Source organism: Carassius auratus, chromosome 22 (assembly GCF_003368295.1).
Source record: "Carassius auratus strain Wakin chromosome 22, ASM336829v1, whole genome shotgun sequence".
NCBI classification, from domain to species: Eukaryota; Metazoa; Chordata; class Actinopteri; order Cypriniformes; family Cyprinidae; genus Carassius; species Carassius auratus.
Genome location: NC_039264.1, coordinates 11,968,171 through 11,985,350, shown reverse-complemented (window position 1 = coordinate 11,985,350; position 17,180 = coordinate 11,968,171). Strand labels below are relative to the sequence as shown.

General features: G+C 36.3%; 1 protein-coding gene and 1 long non-coding RNA gene across 2 annotated transcripts; one reads left to right on the top strand and one right to left on the bottom strand.

Moving 5' to 3' along the window:
* Positions 1–3,921: 3,921 nt before the first annotated feature.
* Positions 3,922–14,952, top strand: LOC113039716 (interferon-induced very large GTPase 1-like). Its single transcript, XM_026197757.1, has 4 exons — positions 3,922–3,979; positions 8,313–8,412; positions 8,800–8,864; positions 9,761–14,952. Exons 2-4 carry the CDS (start codon positions 8,367–8,369, stop codon positions 14,552–14,554), a joined length of 4,905 nt encoding a protein of 1,634 aa, XP_026053542.1. The 5' UTR covers positions 3,922–3,979; positions 8,313–8,366; the 3' UTR covers positions 14,555–14,952.
* Positions 14,953–16,484: 1,532 nt separating this feature from the next.
* On the bottom strand, positions 16,485–17,156 carry LOC113040655 (uncharacterized). Its single transcript, XR_003275272.1, has 2 exons — positions 16,989–17,156; positions 16,485–16,732 (listed from the first exon to the last, which is right to left on the bottom strand). It is a non-coding gene; the product is annotated as an uncharacterized LOC113040655 (long non-coding RNA).
* Between the last annotated feature and the right edge of the window lie 24 nt (positions 17,157–17,180).

Below are 17,180 nucleotides of genomic sequence, written 5' to 3'. Positions count from 1 at the left end.
GTTAAGGAAACCAGTATGAAACCATGGTATAATGAGCATACTCGCACTCTAAAGACAGCAGCCCGAAAAATGGAGCGCAGCTGGAGGAAAACTAAACTAGAGGTATTTCGTATTGCTTGGTGGGAAAGTAACCTATCCTACAGAAAAGCTAGATCCAATTACTTTTCTTCTCTTTTAGAAAGAAAACAAACATAACCCCAGGTATTGTCATGGTCGGGAGCAGGGATGAGGCGAGGACTCAAATGCAGACAGATAAGAGCATTTACTAATCATAAAATATAAACAAAACTACAGCAAAAACTTCCCCAATCCCACTACTACTACGCCATCCTGGGCACACCAGCTGAAGACTGTGACAGGTATTTATTCAATACAGTGGCTAAATTAATGAAAAATAAAGCCTCAACAAGTGTTGACATTTCCCAACATCACAGCAGTAATGACTTTATGAACTACTTTACTTCTAAAATCGGTACTATTAGAGATAAAATTGCAACCATTCGGTCGTCAGCTACAGTATCCCATCAGACGGTGCACTATAGAACTGAGGAACAGTTCCACTCATTCTGTCCTATAGGAGAGGAAGGATTGTATAAACTTGTTAAATCATCTAAACCAACAACATGTATGTTAGACCCTATACCATCTAAGCTCCTAAAAGAGGTGCTTCCAGAAGTCATAGATCCTCTTCTGACTATTCTTAATTCCTCATTGTCATTAGGATATGTCCCCAAAACCTTCAAACTGGCTGTTATTAAGCCTCTCATCAAAAAACCACAACTTGACTCCAAAGAACTAGTTAATTATAGGCCAATCTCGAATCTCCCTTTTCGGTCCAAGATACTAGAAAAGGTGGTATCCTCACAATTATATTCCTTCTTAGAGAAAAATTGTATATTTGAGGATTTCCAGTCAGGATTTAGACCGTATCAAAGTACTGAGACTGCTCTCCTTAGAGTTACAAATGATCTGCTCTTATCATCTGATTGTGGGTGTATCTCTCTATTAGTTTTATTGGATCTTAGTGCTGCGTTTGACACAACTTACCACAACATTCTTTTGCATAGACTTGAACACTTTGTTGGCATTAATGGAAGTGCATTAGCATGGTTTAAATTGTACTTATATGACCGCCATCAGTTCGTAGCAGTGAATGAAGATGTATCATATCGATCACAAGTGCAGTATGGAGTATCTTAAGGCTCAGTACTAGGGCCGCTACTCTTCACGCTTTATATGTTACCCTTGGGAGATATCATCAGGAAACATGGTGCAAGCTTTCACTGTTATGCTGATAATACTCAGCTCTACATTTCTTCGCGGCCTGGTAAAACACACCAATTTGAAAAAGTAATGGAATGCATAGTCAATATAAAAAACTGGGTGACGAGTAATTTCTTACTGCTAAATTCTGAAAAAAACAGAGGTGTTTATTATAGGACCTAAAAACTCTGCATGTAATAACCTAGAACACTGTCTAAGACTTGATGGTTGCTCTGTCAATTCTTCATCATCAGTTAGGAACCTATGTGTGCTATTTGATCGCAATCTTTCCTTAGAAAGCCACGTTTCTAGCATTTGTAAAACTGCATTTTTCCATCTCAAAAATATATCTAAATTACGGCCTATGCTCTCAATGCAAATGCAGAAATGTTAATCCATGCATTTATGACCTCAAGGTTAGATTATTGTAATGCTTTATTGGGTGGTTGTTCTGCACGCTTAGTAAACAAACTACAGCTAGTCCAAAATGCAGCAGCAAGAGTTCTTACTAGAACCAGGAAGTGTGACCATATTAGCCCGGTCCTGTCAACACTGCACTGGCTCCCTATCAAACATTGTATAGATTTTAAAATATTGCTTATTACTTATAAAGCCCTGAATGGTTTAGCACCTCAGTATTTGAATGAGCTCCTTTTACATTATAATCCTCTACCTCCGCTACGTTCTTAAAACTCAGGCAATTTGATAAAACCTAGAATATCAAAATCAACTGCGGGCGGCAGATCCTTTTCCCATTTGGCGCCTAAACTCTGGAATAACCTACCTAACATTGTTCGGGAGGCAGACACACTCTTGCAATTTAAATCTAGATTAAAGACCCATCTCTTTAACCTGGCTTACACATAACATACTAATATGCTTTTAATATCAAAATCTGTTAAAGGATTTTTAGGCTGCATTAATTAAGTAAACCGGAACCGGGAACACTTCCCATAACACCCAATGTACTTGCTACATTAGAAGAACGGCATCTACGCTAATATTAGTCTGTTTCTCTTTTATTCCGAGGTCATTTTTTTTTCTCCATTCTGTCACCGATGGAGTTTGGTTCCTTGCCGCTGTCTCCTCTGGCTTGCTTAGTTGGGGTCACTTCATCTACAGCGATATCCTTGACTTGATTGCAAATAAATGCACAGACACTATTTAAACTGAACAGAGATGACATCACTGAATTCAATGTTGAACTGCCTTTAACTGTCATTTTGCGTTATTGACACACTGTTTTCCTAAGGAATGTTGTTCAGTTGCTTTGACACAATGTATTTTGTTTAAAGCGCTATATAAATAAAAGGTGACTTGACTTTGACTTTGGCCAAGCCTGTTCTTGACAAAGCTGCTGTGAAAAAAGTTGCATCGGCCCACCAGGAAAATGCTTATATAAGCTAGCAGAGAACTTTCTTTTGTTCTTGTTATCCTCTAAAAATAAAATGCAGACCTATTGTGCTGTCACATTAGCACTGATGCAAACAGGAACAAGTATACTGCATAGAAATTTCCTGCCAGTGTGTTATTTAAGAGGTGAGCATGAGTGGTACACAAGCACATTCAGGGAGTGGCCGAAAACCGAAAATGCCATTTTCGGCTGATAATGTTCAGCAGCCGAAAATTCGATGCATCCCTACTTTTAACATGGCTACATTTGGCTTTCGTGAACATACCTGTTTTTACTTAATTAAATGGAAGGGGACACACTGTAACTATAAACTCAATTCAGATGCATCACATAAGCCTTGAAATCTGCAGAGAGAAACTGCCACTCAATCATACCAAAAAGATAAAGGCCTTAAAGGCATCAGAGGATTGTGAAGATATTTCACTTGAATGTGTCTTCATCACACCTATTTCCTCTTTTTATTTTGTGTTTTACAGCTTTGTGTATTTATTTATGTTCAAAGTCAATTGTCATTTATTAATATATTCAGATATTTATAGAGTAGAAAAGAATGCTTTAAACAGTTAAAATAAAGACAAAATTAGGTCTGCATTTTATTCTTGGATGATAACAAGAACAAAGGAAAGTTCTCTGCTAGCTTATATAAGTATCAATATCTTTGTTCCTATAAGTCACATGACCTATAGTGAAAATGAAAGTGTCTCTCTTTTTTGATTTCTGTTTTGCCATGTGATTTCAAGGAACTGTTGTGGTGTGATTTCAAGGGAGCCTATCAGGGATGTTCAGAGAGTTCCTCAGGGGCAGGGGCTCAAATGTAAAATAGGGGCTATGTAAGAAAGTGAAAATGAAAGTGTCTGAATAATTTTTATTCCGGCGACACACAGGCGCTCACTGAAAGTTTCCGAACTGACTGTGACGCACACAATCGCAATGCCTCAGATTTACAGATATGTACAAATAAACAGGACATTTCTGACTTTTGAGCGATTCATTACTATTTTGTACACATTGTCATGTTAATTATAATTCAAATGCATTTTGTTTTATTGGCCACAATAAAAACACTATTTGTCTGACAGAGGCACTTTTAAATCACTTTGAAAAAGGGCGGGGACTTGAGTCTCTAGCCCTCGACAACAAACCCCCCACCCCCCCACCCCCACAAATCTGCGCATGCAGCAGATTTGTCTTTATAAATACCAGCAAAAAAACCTTCATTTGCTACTTGTACCGCTGAAAGGGGGCTGAAGACACACACAGAGAGAACTCATCATACATCACTCATCATAAATCAGGACTCAGGTATGACTTTATTTGCACTTAATATCATCTCTGGTGGTAAACGGCATAAATAATAATAATAATAATAATAATAATAATAATAATAATAAAATACAAAAACGAGTTTCCGCGAAAATCAGTATTGTATCTGGGCCAGGTTTCCCCGCTAACGATTGATTTTACAGCTTAAGAGCGTTTTCCACGAGTCATTTTGCGATCGTGCTATATTGTTTCACGTGCGTTTCCCAAAAATGCACTTAACACAGTCACACGTAGCCGTGTTTTAAGTGCTACTTAGGAGTCGCTGTCCGTTTGAGAAGTGCTGAAATGTCATCTACCCTATTCGGACGGGACTAGTTTTACAGGGGGTCGTTAGAGAAATCTGCGTTTCACAGACGTACTTGGTGATTTTAATCCCTTCCGAATCTGCCACGTCTGTGTTTTTCTCACACAACCTCTGTGATAATTCCAGAGCAAATTACCTACCGTTTTTCAGCAAACTCAGTGATACTCTGATAAAACTAATCCCGTCCGAATGCGAATGTCTGTGACATTCTGTGCGTTTCCTTGTGTGTTTTGGCCAACGTGAATTACCGTAGATGCTCTTACCGCGCGGATGTTTGATATATTTGCTTAGCGGCAAATGAATAATAATAAAAAAATATTACAAATAATAAAATCAAGAGCAAGATCGCGTAAACTGTTAATACCGGCTATTGTAATATCAGCATCAAGTAAGATTACTCACGTTCATTTATGTACTCAGTTACATAATGTTTTTTTTTTTTTTAATTACATTTAATTACAAAAAAAAAAAAAAGGAAAACAAGTTAAACTAAAGGAACCACACATTAACATGGTTTTGCTATACTAGCCATTTAGTATTTATTGTGTAATAATACTAAGGCAATCATTCTGAATGAATGCAATGCACGCATACAGAGCGCGTGATCTCTGTGACGCCCAGATGCACAAATCAGACCCTCCCACTTCTGTAATAAACACGGAGATACTAGTCCCGTCCGAATTGGTACATGAAAATCACAGACGTCAGGTGGTAAGAATCGAAACTCAAACGTAGTTTAGAAAACTAGTCCCGTCCGAATAGTGCTATAGTTTCTGTAGTACATGCTCGGTTATTAAAATGTTAACCTCATGATGTGTTCTAGAAAACTCGGATATAATATAATATAATATAATATAATATAATATAATATAATATAATATAATATAATATTATATTTTATTATATTATATTTCATTATACGTATAATATTATATTTTAAAAATAATAATAATAAACATTTTATATGTATGTATGTATGCATTATGCGTATAATATTATATTTTAAAAATAATAATAATAAAAATTAAAATTTTATATGTATGTATATATGCATGTATGTATGTATAAAGCAAGTCATTGACAGATTATCAATGTATAATTTTTATGTATATTTCCTACATTATTTTATCCATTTTTTTTTCAATTATTCAAATTAGATGTGTATTACAAATTTTCTGCCCTTTTCAAGTATTTTTCATTTATAAATTAATTTAAAAAAACAACAAAAAAGTAGTAACAAAATGTACAATAAAGTACAATCAAATCCTTATATTATAATCGCATTGCACTTGAATCAAGTTAAAGGTGTAATCTGCCGATTGTCCTGCAGGTGATCACATAAATCTGTCTTCTTACGGTGCACTTAGGGCTTTACGAATACTCCACGTCATGTTAATCAGTCCACAGGGACCCTTTGATTGCGAGTCTGACTCTCTAACCATTAGGCCACGACTAAAGAGGAATGTGTATAATGTTTACAAAGTGAAGATTTTGTTATTTATAAGTGATATTTAGACTAGCACATTTATAACTTTAAATATATGTATTTGCCACTTTGTCTGTAGTGCAACTCTAGTGAATTGTAGTAAATGTGACTGAATAGATGAACATCAAACTAACAAAATAAAATCACACAGGTACAGCACCATCTCAAATTGCCTTCTCAGTGCTTACATGCCTCACAAATGAAAAGTACAGTTTGTGCTCCTTGTAAACTGGCCAGTTGTTTTATGTTTTTTTTTATCCCACATTTTCCCGTTGCCTCTGTAATATGGTTTTGAAGGTGGGATTTGTTTTCCAAACACCTCTTCATATTTGTCATGACAAGCTCCTTGACCAGCTCCTTGATGAATAGCTGTCATGAATTGGTCACACCAACAGTGTAATCACAGTATGTATAGATATGTACTTGTATATAAGATATTATTTTGTTGATCTAAATAACATTAACTAGCTAGAATAGAAAATGTCAACAACAGTCTAGCTAATAGTATTAGACGTTTCTCTGTCGCACTAGTAAAAAATTTCATGAGTATTGTCTGCCTCATAATGGAAAGATGCTTTACATTTCCAGTTTCTGATGTGTCCAGTCAAATTAATTCACAACTTAATTCACAAATTCAAAGCCTACGCACATTTTATATTTAGTTATATTTAAAATGTTTCCGTTTAATTAATTCAGTCTATCTTTTTACCCCATTTTAACCTGGATTTCTGTGGAGATCGAAACATGAAAAAACCCAACCAGAAGTTAGAATCCATCATCGGGCGCTCATTGGTTACTCAGGAAAAAGGTGGATGAAGCCTGTATGAGTGTCGCTCCTCTGTTTCTCAACAGCTCTGGGATGATACAGGATAAGTCAAATCAATCGTTTCGAATATAGTCTGACTGGAGTAATTCAGAAACATTAAACTATAATAAGTAAACATTAAGTAAACTATAATATTAAGCTAATTCATATTCACAAAATACATTTTTCAAATGCATATCCAAACTTACATTCACAAAATATGAAAAGCATATTAATATTTAAAAAAAATGAAAAGCAATTGGCAGATACTTAGAAATAATTACACGTTATTAAATGTTTATGTATTCAGTGGATCTGTGAATTGACTGTGCAGTCTGCATTTGCAAATAGTCATGTGTATATATGTAAGTAGCACTGGGTTTATACGTGTGTGAATAGACGTATGTCAGTGTTTATGGAAATTATGCTTGTACTTGCCAGTTTGACATCAGGATGCAGTGTTAAATTATTACACTTCCCTAAATTTTCACCTTTGCTGTGACATCTTCATTCATGTTGTTTACTTCAATTATAGAATCTCTCATTATATAGGCCTAGTAATTTCTTAATATATGTATATGTATGTACATACATATGTACACATATGCTTGGTTAAGTAACAGATGTAGAATGTATGCTGGTAAAATGAAGATGAAGATAGTGTGTAATTCAAATACAGAGTTCTGGCATGAAAGTCTAGATGGAACAGTCCGATACGTCTAGTTCAATCTGACCTGGTGACATCATTGTCACATGGCAGCTGATTGGTTCTCTCCTGTATCGGTAGCCAATGAGCTTAAAGCTCAATACTCAAATACCTGGCATTTGTTTGCCATAGCAGTTTGCAGCTTGCTTCAGAAACCCTTCACTTTCCCCAGCTCCACTTGTATGGATCTGCTATAAGGTGATTCATGTATGCGATATGAGGGTAATTCATATATTTTTTATGTGCAGCAGCAGTATTTCTGAAATGCTCACAGCAGCATGTTGTGGATGTATTGGCAGTAGCAAATCTCGGTACATGCTCTGCCACAGTAGCAGCAGTGTAGCAGATCTATTCCACCAAGACCAAACACTGTAACATTGTCATGTACATTACCATGCAAGTCCCTCCGAGAGTTGTCATGACACAACCAAGATTATTCAATAAAAATCTATGTAATTATTTTACCATAATTCCATCTGCTTTCTGCTTTTCATCTCTACATCTTTTAACTAGTAAAAGAGTTAAAAAGTATTGCTTTGAATATCAGACTAAAATCTGGTGTGTTAGCCTGGTAATACCAAACTCTGCTACTTCTCTTTGCTTCGTAGACAGAGTCTGGAAGGTCATAACTGACAAGTGTTTTCTTTCTTGTGGGGGCTGCTTGTCTGAAGTTTAAAATCATTGGTTACCTGTAAGCCAATCACATAACGTTTGGTTATGACGTGGGTTATTTGTAAACACAGGAATGCTGCGAAAACAAAACCATCAATTATCGCCTTGCCGGACTTTGGCCACCCCAGTTTCACGATGATGATCGATAACAGTTGATAAATTAAAATTTTCCCAAAACCTGTCATGAGCAAGAATTCAGAGTTCTCACAGAATTCAGTCTGTTCTGAAGGCGAAAAATGGTTTAGCAAATAAAGTAGCCACTGAATGTACACACTCTTGCATACTTGCAAGAACTTAGATCATGATTACAAGAAATAGACGTTCTGTTTATCTTTATAGGATAAAGGAAAGCCGGTAGATGAGAACAACGTCAAACCTGATGTCAGTGCAGAAATGATCAAGGCAACTGTATCATCTGACTCATCATGCAGTGACATGGGTAGGAGAACACAATAATCACTGCACTACTCGTTTAAGAATAAATAAATGATCAGATTTGATCTTATGTTTTGATACATTCTGACATTTTGATACATTCATTTAAGGGTAGTTATTTGGTTTTTACTTGAGATCATCGAGTCTGACCATTGGGTTATTTGAAAATTCTCAGTCAGTCCGATCTGGACATGAAATCCTTCTATTAGGTTCTACTAGGATTTCAGCTGATTTTAGCTGACATATAGATATTTGTCAATAGAAATAGGCCTTAATGATATATCCGTTAGAAATGTTAAATGTAAAAAAAATGGCACTACTATAATACAGAATAAGAAATCTAAGTGGTTTAAAAATCATGTAATTTATTATTATTTTTATATTTCTTAAGGTGAAGCTTCAATCAATAAAGACGCAGGAGAGCACTCCATGACAGAGATGAAAGAAACACACATGGTAAGTTATGTGCACATTTATTATGGGACTAGTGTTTACTGAAACTGTTTTAATGGTTAAAGTGGGGAGGGTTGTGGGGGCGGCTGCTGTCATGCTCAAAAGCTGACAAGAGAAGTTATAAAGAATTAAGAGTTAATAATTCAGCTAATCTCCTTATTACAGAGAAGCCACGTAGTCCAGACTTTAAAAAGGTTCAGTACTTTAGAACTACTGATAAAAATAGTTATAAAAAAAAAAAAAAAAAACACACACAAAAAAAAAAAAACAGTTCCTTATATTGGCAGACTATATGGCTGCTTCTTTTAATTCATAATGTTTGGTGGCTTAGGGAAAAATAATTCCTAAAAAAAGAAAGAAAAATAATTCTAAATAAATAAAGAAAGAAAGAAAGAAAGAAAGAAAGAAAGAAAGAAAGAAAGAAAGAAAGTCTTTCCCAGGTTCCACAAATGACTTTTCCACAGAAATCTCATGTAGCAGTCTATGTGTGGAAATAGAAAACAAAATCATAATGTGTCTTCACATTTTTGTGCAGGTTCAGTCACACTTTCAGACAAAGAGACATGCAAGATGTGTGTGATGCTGTGCGTTTATTACAGATATAATGTCTAAAACAATTTAACTGTTTCTGATATAAGGATACAAATAATGCAAAATATGCCTCTAAAATGCATCATCCCATATTGAATTGAGCCTGGGAGGCAACTGTTTTTATACTGTCTAAAACCAAAAATGAAATTAAAAAATAATACAACCTATCAGTCATAAAATGAGCTACTAATAGCTTTCATGATATCATTAAATGGTTCACTTGTTGAAACTGAGTAGTAATAATAATAATAATAATAAATTAGACAGAGGCTGCAGATAAATGAACATACTAGTATTTTCTTTCACAGGCACCTGCAGAAGAGCTTAGAACAGAAATAAAGAAACCAGATCAAACAGAAACCGAAAAAGAAATGATTACAGGCTCAAAAATACTATTTGACAGACTTCATCTTAAAGGCAGCAAGGATCATAAACTGAAAGCTGCAGATTTTCTTCAGATAAGTAAACATTCATTACAGTCCAATGAGTCTTGTGCTGAAGAGGAGTTGATTCAAACGTTCATACAAAAACTACTGATGATGGACTACAGAGCAAGATACATTACTGTTAGAGATCCCAGTGAACAAGATCTGATACAAGAAAGACATAGTGACTCATCTGCATGTGACATTTTTGAAGAAATGTTTTTGTCTAATGAAGAAACAAGTAAATCTGGGAAAATTCACTCGATGGATGTTCAGATGGCTGTGTTTCATTGTGCTGATGGTTTGCTGAAGCAGCTGATGGTGACTAAACTGTCCCAGTGTCAGTACGCTCTGCCTCTGCTTGTTCCTGATCCATTCACACGACAGATTGAGTTTCCTCTCTGGACATTCAGACAAATCCACAAGAGCTGGAAGATCAGAAACACCAACAATGAAATCATCAGTCAAACCCAGCCGATCTACAAGGCAGAGACTCCAAAGGTGTTTTTCTTCAGGTTTGGCTCTGTGTCTTCATCCAAGTCTCAGCTGATGAACAGTCTGATCAATGAGAAACACAACACGTTCTTCCACAGAAACTGTCCCGGCAGCAGCAGAACCAGAGTCCTGATGGATGGAGTGGTGGAGATCGCCTGGTACTGCTCCTCTGGAACAAATGATGATAAATTCAATGACTGTGTTGCATTCTGTAATCTACATGGTGATGCAGGAGACCATGAGAAACAGCTGCAGATCCTCACTGAAATGGCCTCAGTCAATGTGGTTCTGCTACCACAACTTGAGAAGAATGACAGAAGAAAGATAAAACTTCAAGAACTCTACCAGAACTCAAAGCCTCTTATTTTTCTTTTTACTGAGAATGCTTCAACTCTCATTAAGAAACAGAAAGGAAAATACACTATTGGTCTGAAAGACAGAAATCAGTCAGATGTATCTGAAGAACTCAGAAGAGCTATAAATGCTTGTCTCTCAGATTCATCTCACACTTTCAGACTTGAAGATATGTCCAAACACCCAGAGATCAGAGTAGATGCAGAAAATGATGAGGATGACTGCAAGAGAGGAAAAGAAGCAGCACAGCACATGATTGATTTACTGGAGAAGAAATATCTGACAAAAATCAAAGAATCATTTCTGCCCCATCAGGGGAAACTGTGGCATCAGTGGAGTCAGAAGAACAAAGAGCTACATCGCCCTCAAGGAGATGATATAGAAATGGACACCAGTAGAAAACAAACAGAAATTAAGAAACTCCGTCAACAGCAGCATGAATTAGACATTAGTGAGTTTATGAAGGTCTTTATAAAAGAAATGGACTCAGATGCTGCAAACAAGATTTTTTTCCCCAAATGGCTCAGAATCGTCCTGGATGAATATACATCAAGAGATCTTTCTGCTCTACATCACAAGTATAATGAAAAGTGGTCAACAGTATTACAACTGAAGGAAAAACATGATAAATCTGAACAACTCAAAGCTGAACAAACCAAGCTTGAAAAAATCTCTGAAGAACTTCAAAATGCAACCTTTGGTTTGGAGCACATCATGAGGGAGATTGGTCAGATCTATGAATCGTGTTCCTCTGTGGGGGAGAACAAGAAAGACCTGAAAGACTTCTCTTCTCTCCCGAGTCTTGCAGCTGAGATGATGATCTCTGGATTTCCACTGGAGCTGATGGATGGAGATGCTGCTCATGTTCCTGTGATCTGGATCTCTGCTGTTCTAGATCAACTCATCCAGAAACTGGGAGACCAGAGAGTCTTTGTGCTGTCAGTTTTAGGGATCCAGAGCTCTGGGAAATCCACCATGCTGAACGCCATGTTTGGACTTGAGTTTGCCGTCAGTGCTGGCAGGTGCACCAGAGGAGCTTTCATGCAGCTAGTCAGAGTGTCAGACGAGATGAAAAAACAGATGAACAGTGGGTCAGACAAAATGAAAAGCGATTCAAACATTGACTACATTCTGGTTGTCGATACTGAGGGTCTTCGTGCTCTAGAACTGGCCGGAAGAACCACAAGACACCATGACAATGAACTGGCCACATTTGTTGTCGGTCTTGGAAATCTGACGTTGATCAATATCTTTGGAGAAAACCCGTCTGAGATGCAGGACATTCTTCAGATTGTTGTTCAGGCCTTCCTGAGGATGAAGAAGGTCAGACTGTCTCCCAGCTGTGTGTTTGTGCATCAGAATGTTACTGACATCACAGCTGGAGACAAAAACATGGAGGGAAGGAGAAGACTGCAGGAGACACTGGATGAGATGACTAAACTCGCTGCTAAAGAGGAAGTCTGTGTTGTTGAACGTTTCAGTGATGTCATTAGATTTGATGTTCAGAAAGATGTTAAGTATTTTGCTCAGCTCTGGGAGGGCAGTCCGCCCATGGCTCCACCAAACCCAAACTACTCTGAGAACATTCAAGACCTGAAGAAAACTATCATGTCTCATGCCTCAAAATCAGAAGGAACGAGACTGAAAGACTTCAAAGTTCGTATTAATGATCTCTGGGAGGCATTACTGAATGAACGATTCGTCTTCAGCTTTAGAAATTCTCTGGAGATTTCAGCCTACAGAAAACTGGAGACACAATACAGCAAGTGGTCCTGGAGGCTTCGCAGTGCCATGCTGGAAACTGAGAACAAACTACACAACCAAATAGAAAATGAAGCAATTCACGAGGTTCAAGAAACTGATCTTCACAAAGAGTTGAAGAACACAAGTGAAGAAGTGAAAAAATCAGTGTCAGAATTCTTTGAGAAAGATGCAGATGCAAATATACTGATTCAATGGAAAGCATCATTCGACATTAAAATCAAAGAGCTACAGGAAAGCATTGTAAGAGAAACGAAGAGGAAATTAAATGAGATTCTTAAGCAGCGAGACCTAAAGAAAGAGATTGAGGCTCAGAGGACACATCATGAAAACACTCTCTTTGAAAAGAGCAAAGAACTCGCCTTAAAACGCAAAGACAAAGCAAATGATGAGGAAACACTAAAGAAAGAGTTTGGTTTGTTTTGGGACCAATGGATGAAGTTAATCAGCAGAGACACTCCAACAATCAGAGACATTGACATAATGAGAGATATGAGAGAGATCCTCAGTGACAACTATGAAAGTATTAATGCAGACCACCGGAAGAACAGCAGGGATGTTTTATCTGTGCAGAGTTATTCAGATTATGTACAGGTAAAGAAATCAAGCGAATTTTTCTCAGAAGCCTGCAGAGTAGTTAAAAATCTGCTGGGTCGCAGTCTCTCTAAGGAGGATGAAGCCCAGATAAGATCATTAGTCAGTGATGTTGTTCTGCAGACAGACAGAATGATTCAGTCATTTAACATCTCTAAGATGGGCTACAACATCAGCTACATTCAACAACTCATAGATTACATCAAAGCAAGAGTACTTGAACATCAGGAAGGACAAGTTAATTATGTGTTAAAGAATGAATTCTTCATGGACTTGATTCTTTCCATCTGCAAGAGAGCAAATGAGATGATCGCTGAGCAACACAAAATGTTCAAAGAGGCCAATGATCCTGAAATATATGTTAAGAAGAAGAGAGAAGAGTATTTTAGTATTTTTCTGAAATACTGTCATGGGGCAAAATCAGCTGCCATTTTTGGTGAGATAATTTGTCAGAAACTCAAAGAACCCATTAAACAGAGTGTATACAAGAAGACTGCCAGAGAATTAGCAAATGATATGAGAACAGACTGTCCATCACTGAATGGAAACAGGTCAAATCTTGATAAACACATCCTGACAAAACTGGCAGAAGAGGAGAATTTTAAAAAATACATGAACTACATCAAAACTCCCAGAGATCATTTCAGTGGTTTCATCAGAGAAGAAGTTAATGACTTCATCACTGGTAAGTTCAGTGACCGTGTTTTACCCAAGATGATCAAGAACATTAATCTCCTGCAGCAGAAGATCATAGAAGAAGCACATGCATCTACTGAACATGTTCAAGAGAACAGAGCAGATGTTGTTTTGTGGTTGAAGAGATTCACACAGCATCTCTCAGAGGAACTGGTCTTCTCTGAAAAAGATCTCAGTGGAGTCGCACATCATGATGTTGATGATTTTAAATTGCTAGAAGATGTGATAAAGAAAGAACTTCCTGCTATAATGAAAGACATCAGTAGTAATAAATTCAACAGAAATAATTTTCCAAAAAAACTGGACCCCAATATCAGGCCAGATCAGCTTCTGATTGATGACTTATGTCAGTGCTGTTGGGATCAGTGTCCATTCTGTGGAGCCATCTGCACCAATACCATAGAAAACCATGATGAAGATCACAACGCTGTTTTCCATGGAGTGACAGGAGTAAATGGGGTCAAATTCAAGGATACAACAAACTTGTCTGTTTGGATCTGCACAACATCAGTGGCAAGCAGTGAGCGATCTTTTTGTACCAGTGATAAAACAGTCCCATTCAATGCATACAGAACAGCAGGAGGAAAATACGCTGAGTGGAGCATCACCCCTGATCTCTCCGAACTGCCCTACTGGAAGTGGTTTGTGTGGAGATTCAAGAAAGATCTTGAAAAATACTACGATAAGACATTTGATGGTAGTGGTAAGATCCCACCTGAATGGGAACAATTCTCAAAAAATGATGCTATAGAGAGTTTGAAAAATAAATACAACTAATTTAACAAGTAAAGTAATTTTGTTTAGGTCTAGACCTATCATATGTGATATAGAGAACACAGATTGAAATGATTTTGTTCCTGACTTGACTTCTGAAATCCTTTAAACTTCAGAATTAGAGCATTGCTTTAGTCTCCTTTGCCTTGCCCATTTCAAACGCAAAAGCATTGAAACATATCATACTCATGTTGACTATGTAAGATGCCATTTTTTTTCCTTTGTAGGATGTCAGAACAGTTGCAGATTTAATCTTCATATGAATGCATAATCTATATCACAAGTGCAATGTATCTCCATGTAATTCTTTACAGATGTAACCATGATAAACAAGTATTGTCCAATTAGTGTTTTAATCAATAACTGTAATCTGATTACAGTAATATGATAATGCATGTGTTACCCCCAACCCTGCATGTGACACAGTTAAGTTCTGAATAAATGTATGTTACTTCAATTCGGTTTTTCTGTTTAATATTCAGATCACATCCATTTTCATCACACAGCTTAGTGGACTAAAACCTACAGTACATATTCAAATTCATTGTAACTTCATATATTCAAGTGATCTTACTATGACTACGGATAGCAGCTGCAAGCATTTCAGGTTGTTGTGGCAAAAAAAAGATACAGTGTATATGTCACATGAATAACTCAAGGGCCATGGTAAATAAGGTAAATGGTCCTCCTGACATAAATGGTATCTCATTAATGTCTAGGTCATCATATTTTGTTGTCCCTGGAACATAATTTAAATCCAAAGTAGTCTTGACCATATCCCTAAACCTAACCTTAACCATTAGTAATCCATAAAATCAGAGGAAATGATAGATGATTGACATTGATAAGCACCAAACACTGATTGTAAGCCTGAACTTCACAAAACTGATAAACTGGTTCTTTAAATCAGATTGGTTAATCACAATGTTGTTCCAGGGTCAACAAAGATGTTGATCCAGGAACATGACGCACTTGGTAAAATCAGGTTCTGCATCTTATAACAACCAATTAATTCTCAATGAAACACTTTCTGTATATGAACTATAATTTATGGACATCATTAAAAAAATACTCACAGTTACAGTTTATTTTCTATTCTATGATCATAAGCAAATCAACCTGCAATAGAACAGCTTAGCTTCTCTGCAAATTATACCATAGCGAGTAACCAAGGACAATGAAAATACGGTGCATGCATAATTATTATGCAAGTTGATATTCTGATTATATATATATTTTCAAAGCACATTTTACCAATTCCAAATCACATCAATCCTAATAACTACTATTCATTATGTATTTAATAATTTATAAGAGATATATAATTGTACATGAAGGCTGGAAGTGAAAAACTCCTTATATTCAGCTGTGCATATTATTAAGCACATTTTCTTTTATGGATAAAAAGAGCCAAAAAGGTTAAGTATGGTCCAAAAAAAAAAAAAAATGGAGAAGAAAAGACAATTACAAAAAAATTAATCTGAAGGATTAGGTGTAAAACCACGAGGAACTATTTAGTCTCCAGTGCCACCATTTCATTTTCCAGAACTGCAACCTTCCTGGAGTCTCAAAAGAAGTACAAGATGTCAAGTTCTCAGAGACTTTGCTTGGGTAAAAAAATCCTCTCACTTAATAAGAATTACATGCTGAAGTGTTGTGGAATATGAAGACTGATGTTTTTCTAGCCTATATGAACAGATAAGTTGAGAGTGAATCTTAAAGGACCAGCAAAACATCCTTTTGTAACACTCTTTCGAGAATTTATCTGCCATCAGACACGATTGATAGGAAAGTTAAAAATTACAGACATTTTAATAAATGATTTACCTGTAAAAAAAATATGTTGACTCTATGTAGCTAGAAAATCAGTAATGATCCATATTTTTTACATTATAGGGTTTTATATTAAAACAACTACAACAACAACAGTGTGTAGTGTGGATACTTTTTTATTGACATGCCAATACATTATTAGCCCAATACATTCATAAATGAGAACTGACATTAAACATTAATAAATACAGATAGAAGTAAAACACAAAATAAAAAAAAACAAAAATAGATGTGAAGTTCCAGTGAAATATCTTCACAATCCTCTTTGATGCCTTTAAAGTCAATTGTTTTGGTGTGAGTGAGTGTCAGTTTCTCTGCATGATGATAAGGTTGTAGGATGTGATGCATCTGAAATATACAGTTGAGATTAAAGTTAATAAATTAATTAATTAAATAATCTAACAATCTGTATTATAAATTCATTGTCCCTGTTAGTTACTAAGTGGAGAACAGGAAAGAGGTTTCCACAGCTTAAAAGAGCTGCTCACACATGTGACCCAAAAACTAAAAAAAAAGAAGAAGAAAATAACGAAAATAATCTCATTCGCAACTAGGTCAATACCTACCTGCTTACTCCAAAGGACTAACCATTTAACCTGCTTACCTCTCTCCAGCGATCTCCAGCGTCTTCCTGTCTCCATCATGTGTGTGTGTCCTCGGCCATTGATGGTCCCCTTAACAGCTGTCTGAAATGTACCATCAAAATAATCAAACTGATATTACAATAAAATAGTTAAAAGCAAATGTGTCATATTACACATTTATCTGATCTGATATCTGATCTTATGGCTGTTTG

Excerpts from the sequence above, each read along its gene's own strand:
- LOC113039716 (XM_026197757.1), top strand. The coding sequence starts at position 8,367 with ATGATCAAGGCAACTGTATCATCTGACTCATCATGCAGTGACATGG. Across the intron at positions 8,413-8,799 it reads CTCATCATGCAGTGACATGG|GTGAAGCTTCAATCAATAAA; the intron begins GTAGGAGAACAC and ends ATATTTCTTAAG. Across the intron at positions 8,865-9,760 it reads AGATGAAAGAAACACACATG|GCACCTGCAGAAGAGCTTAG; the intron begins GTAAGTTATGTG and ends TTTCTTTCACAG.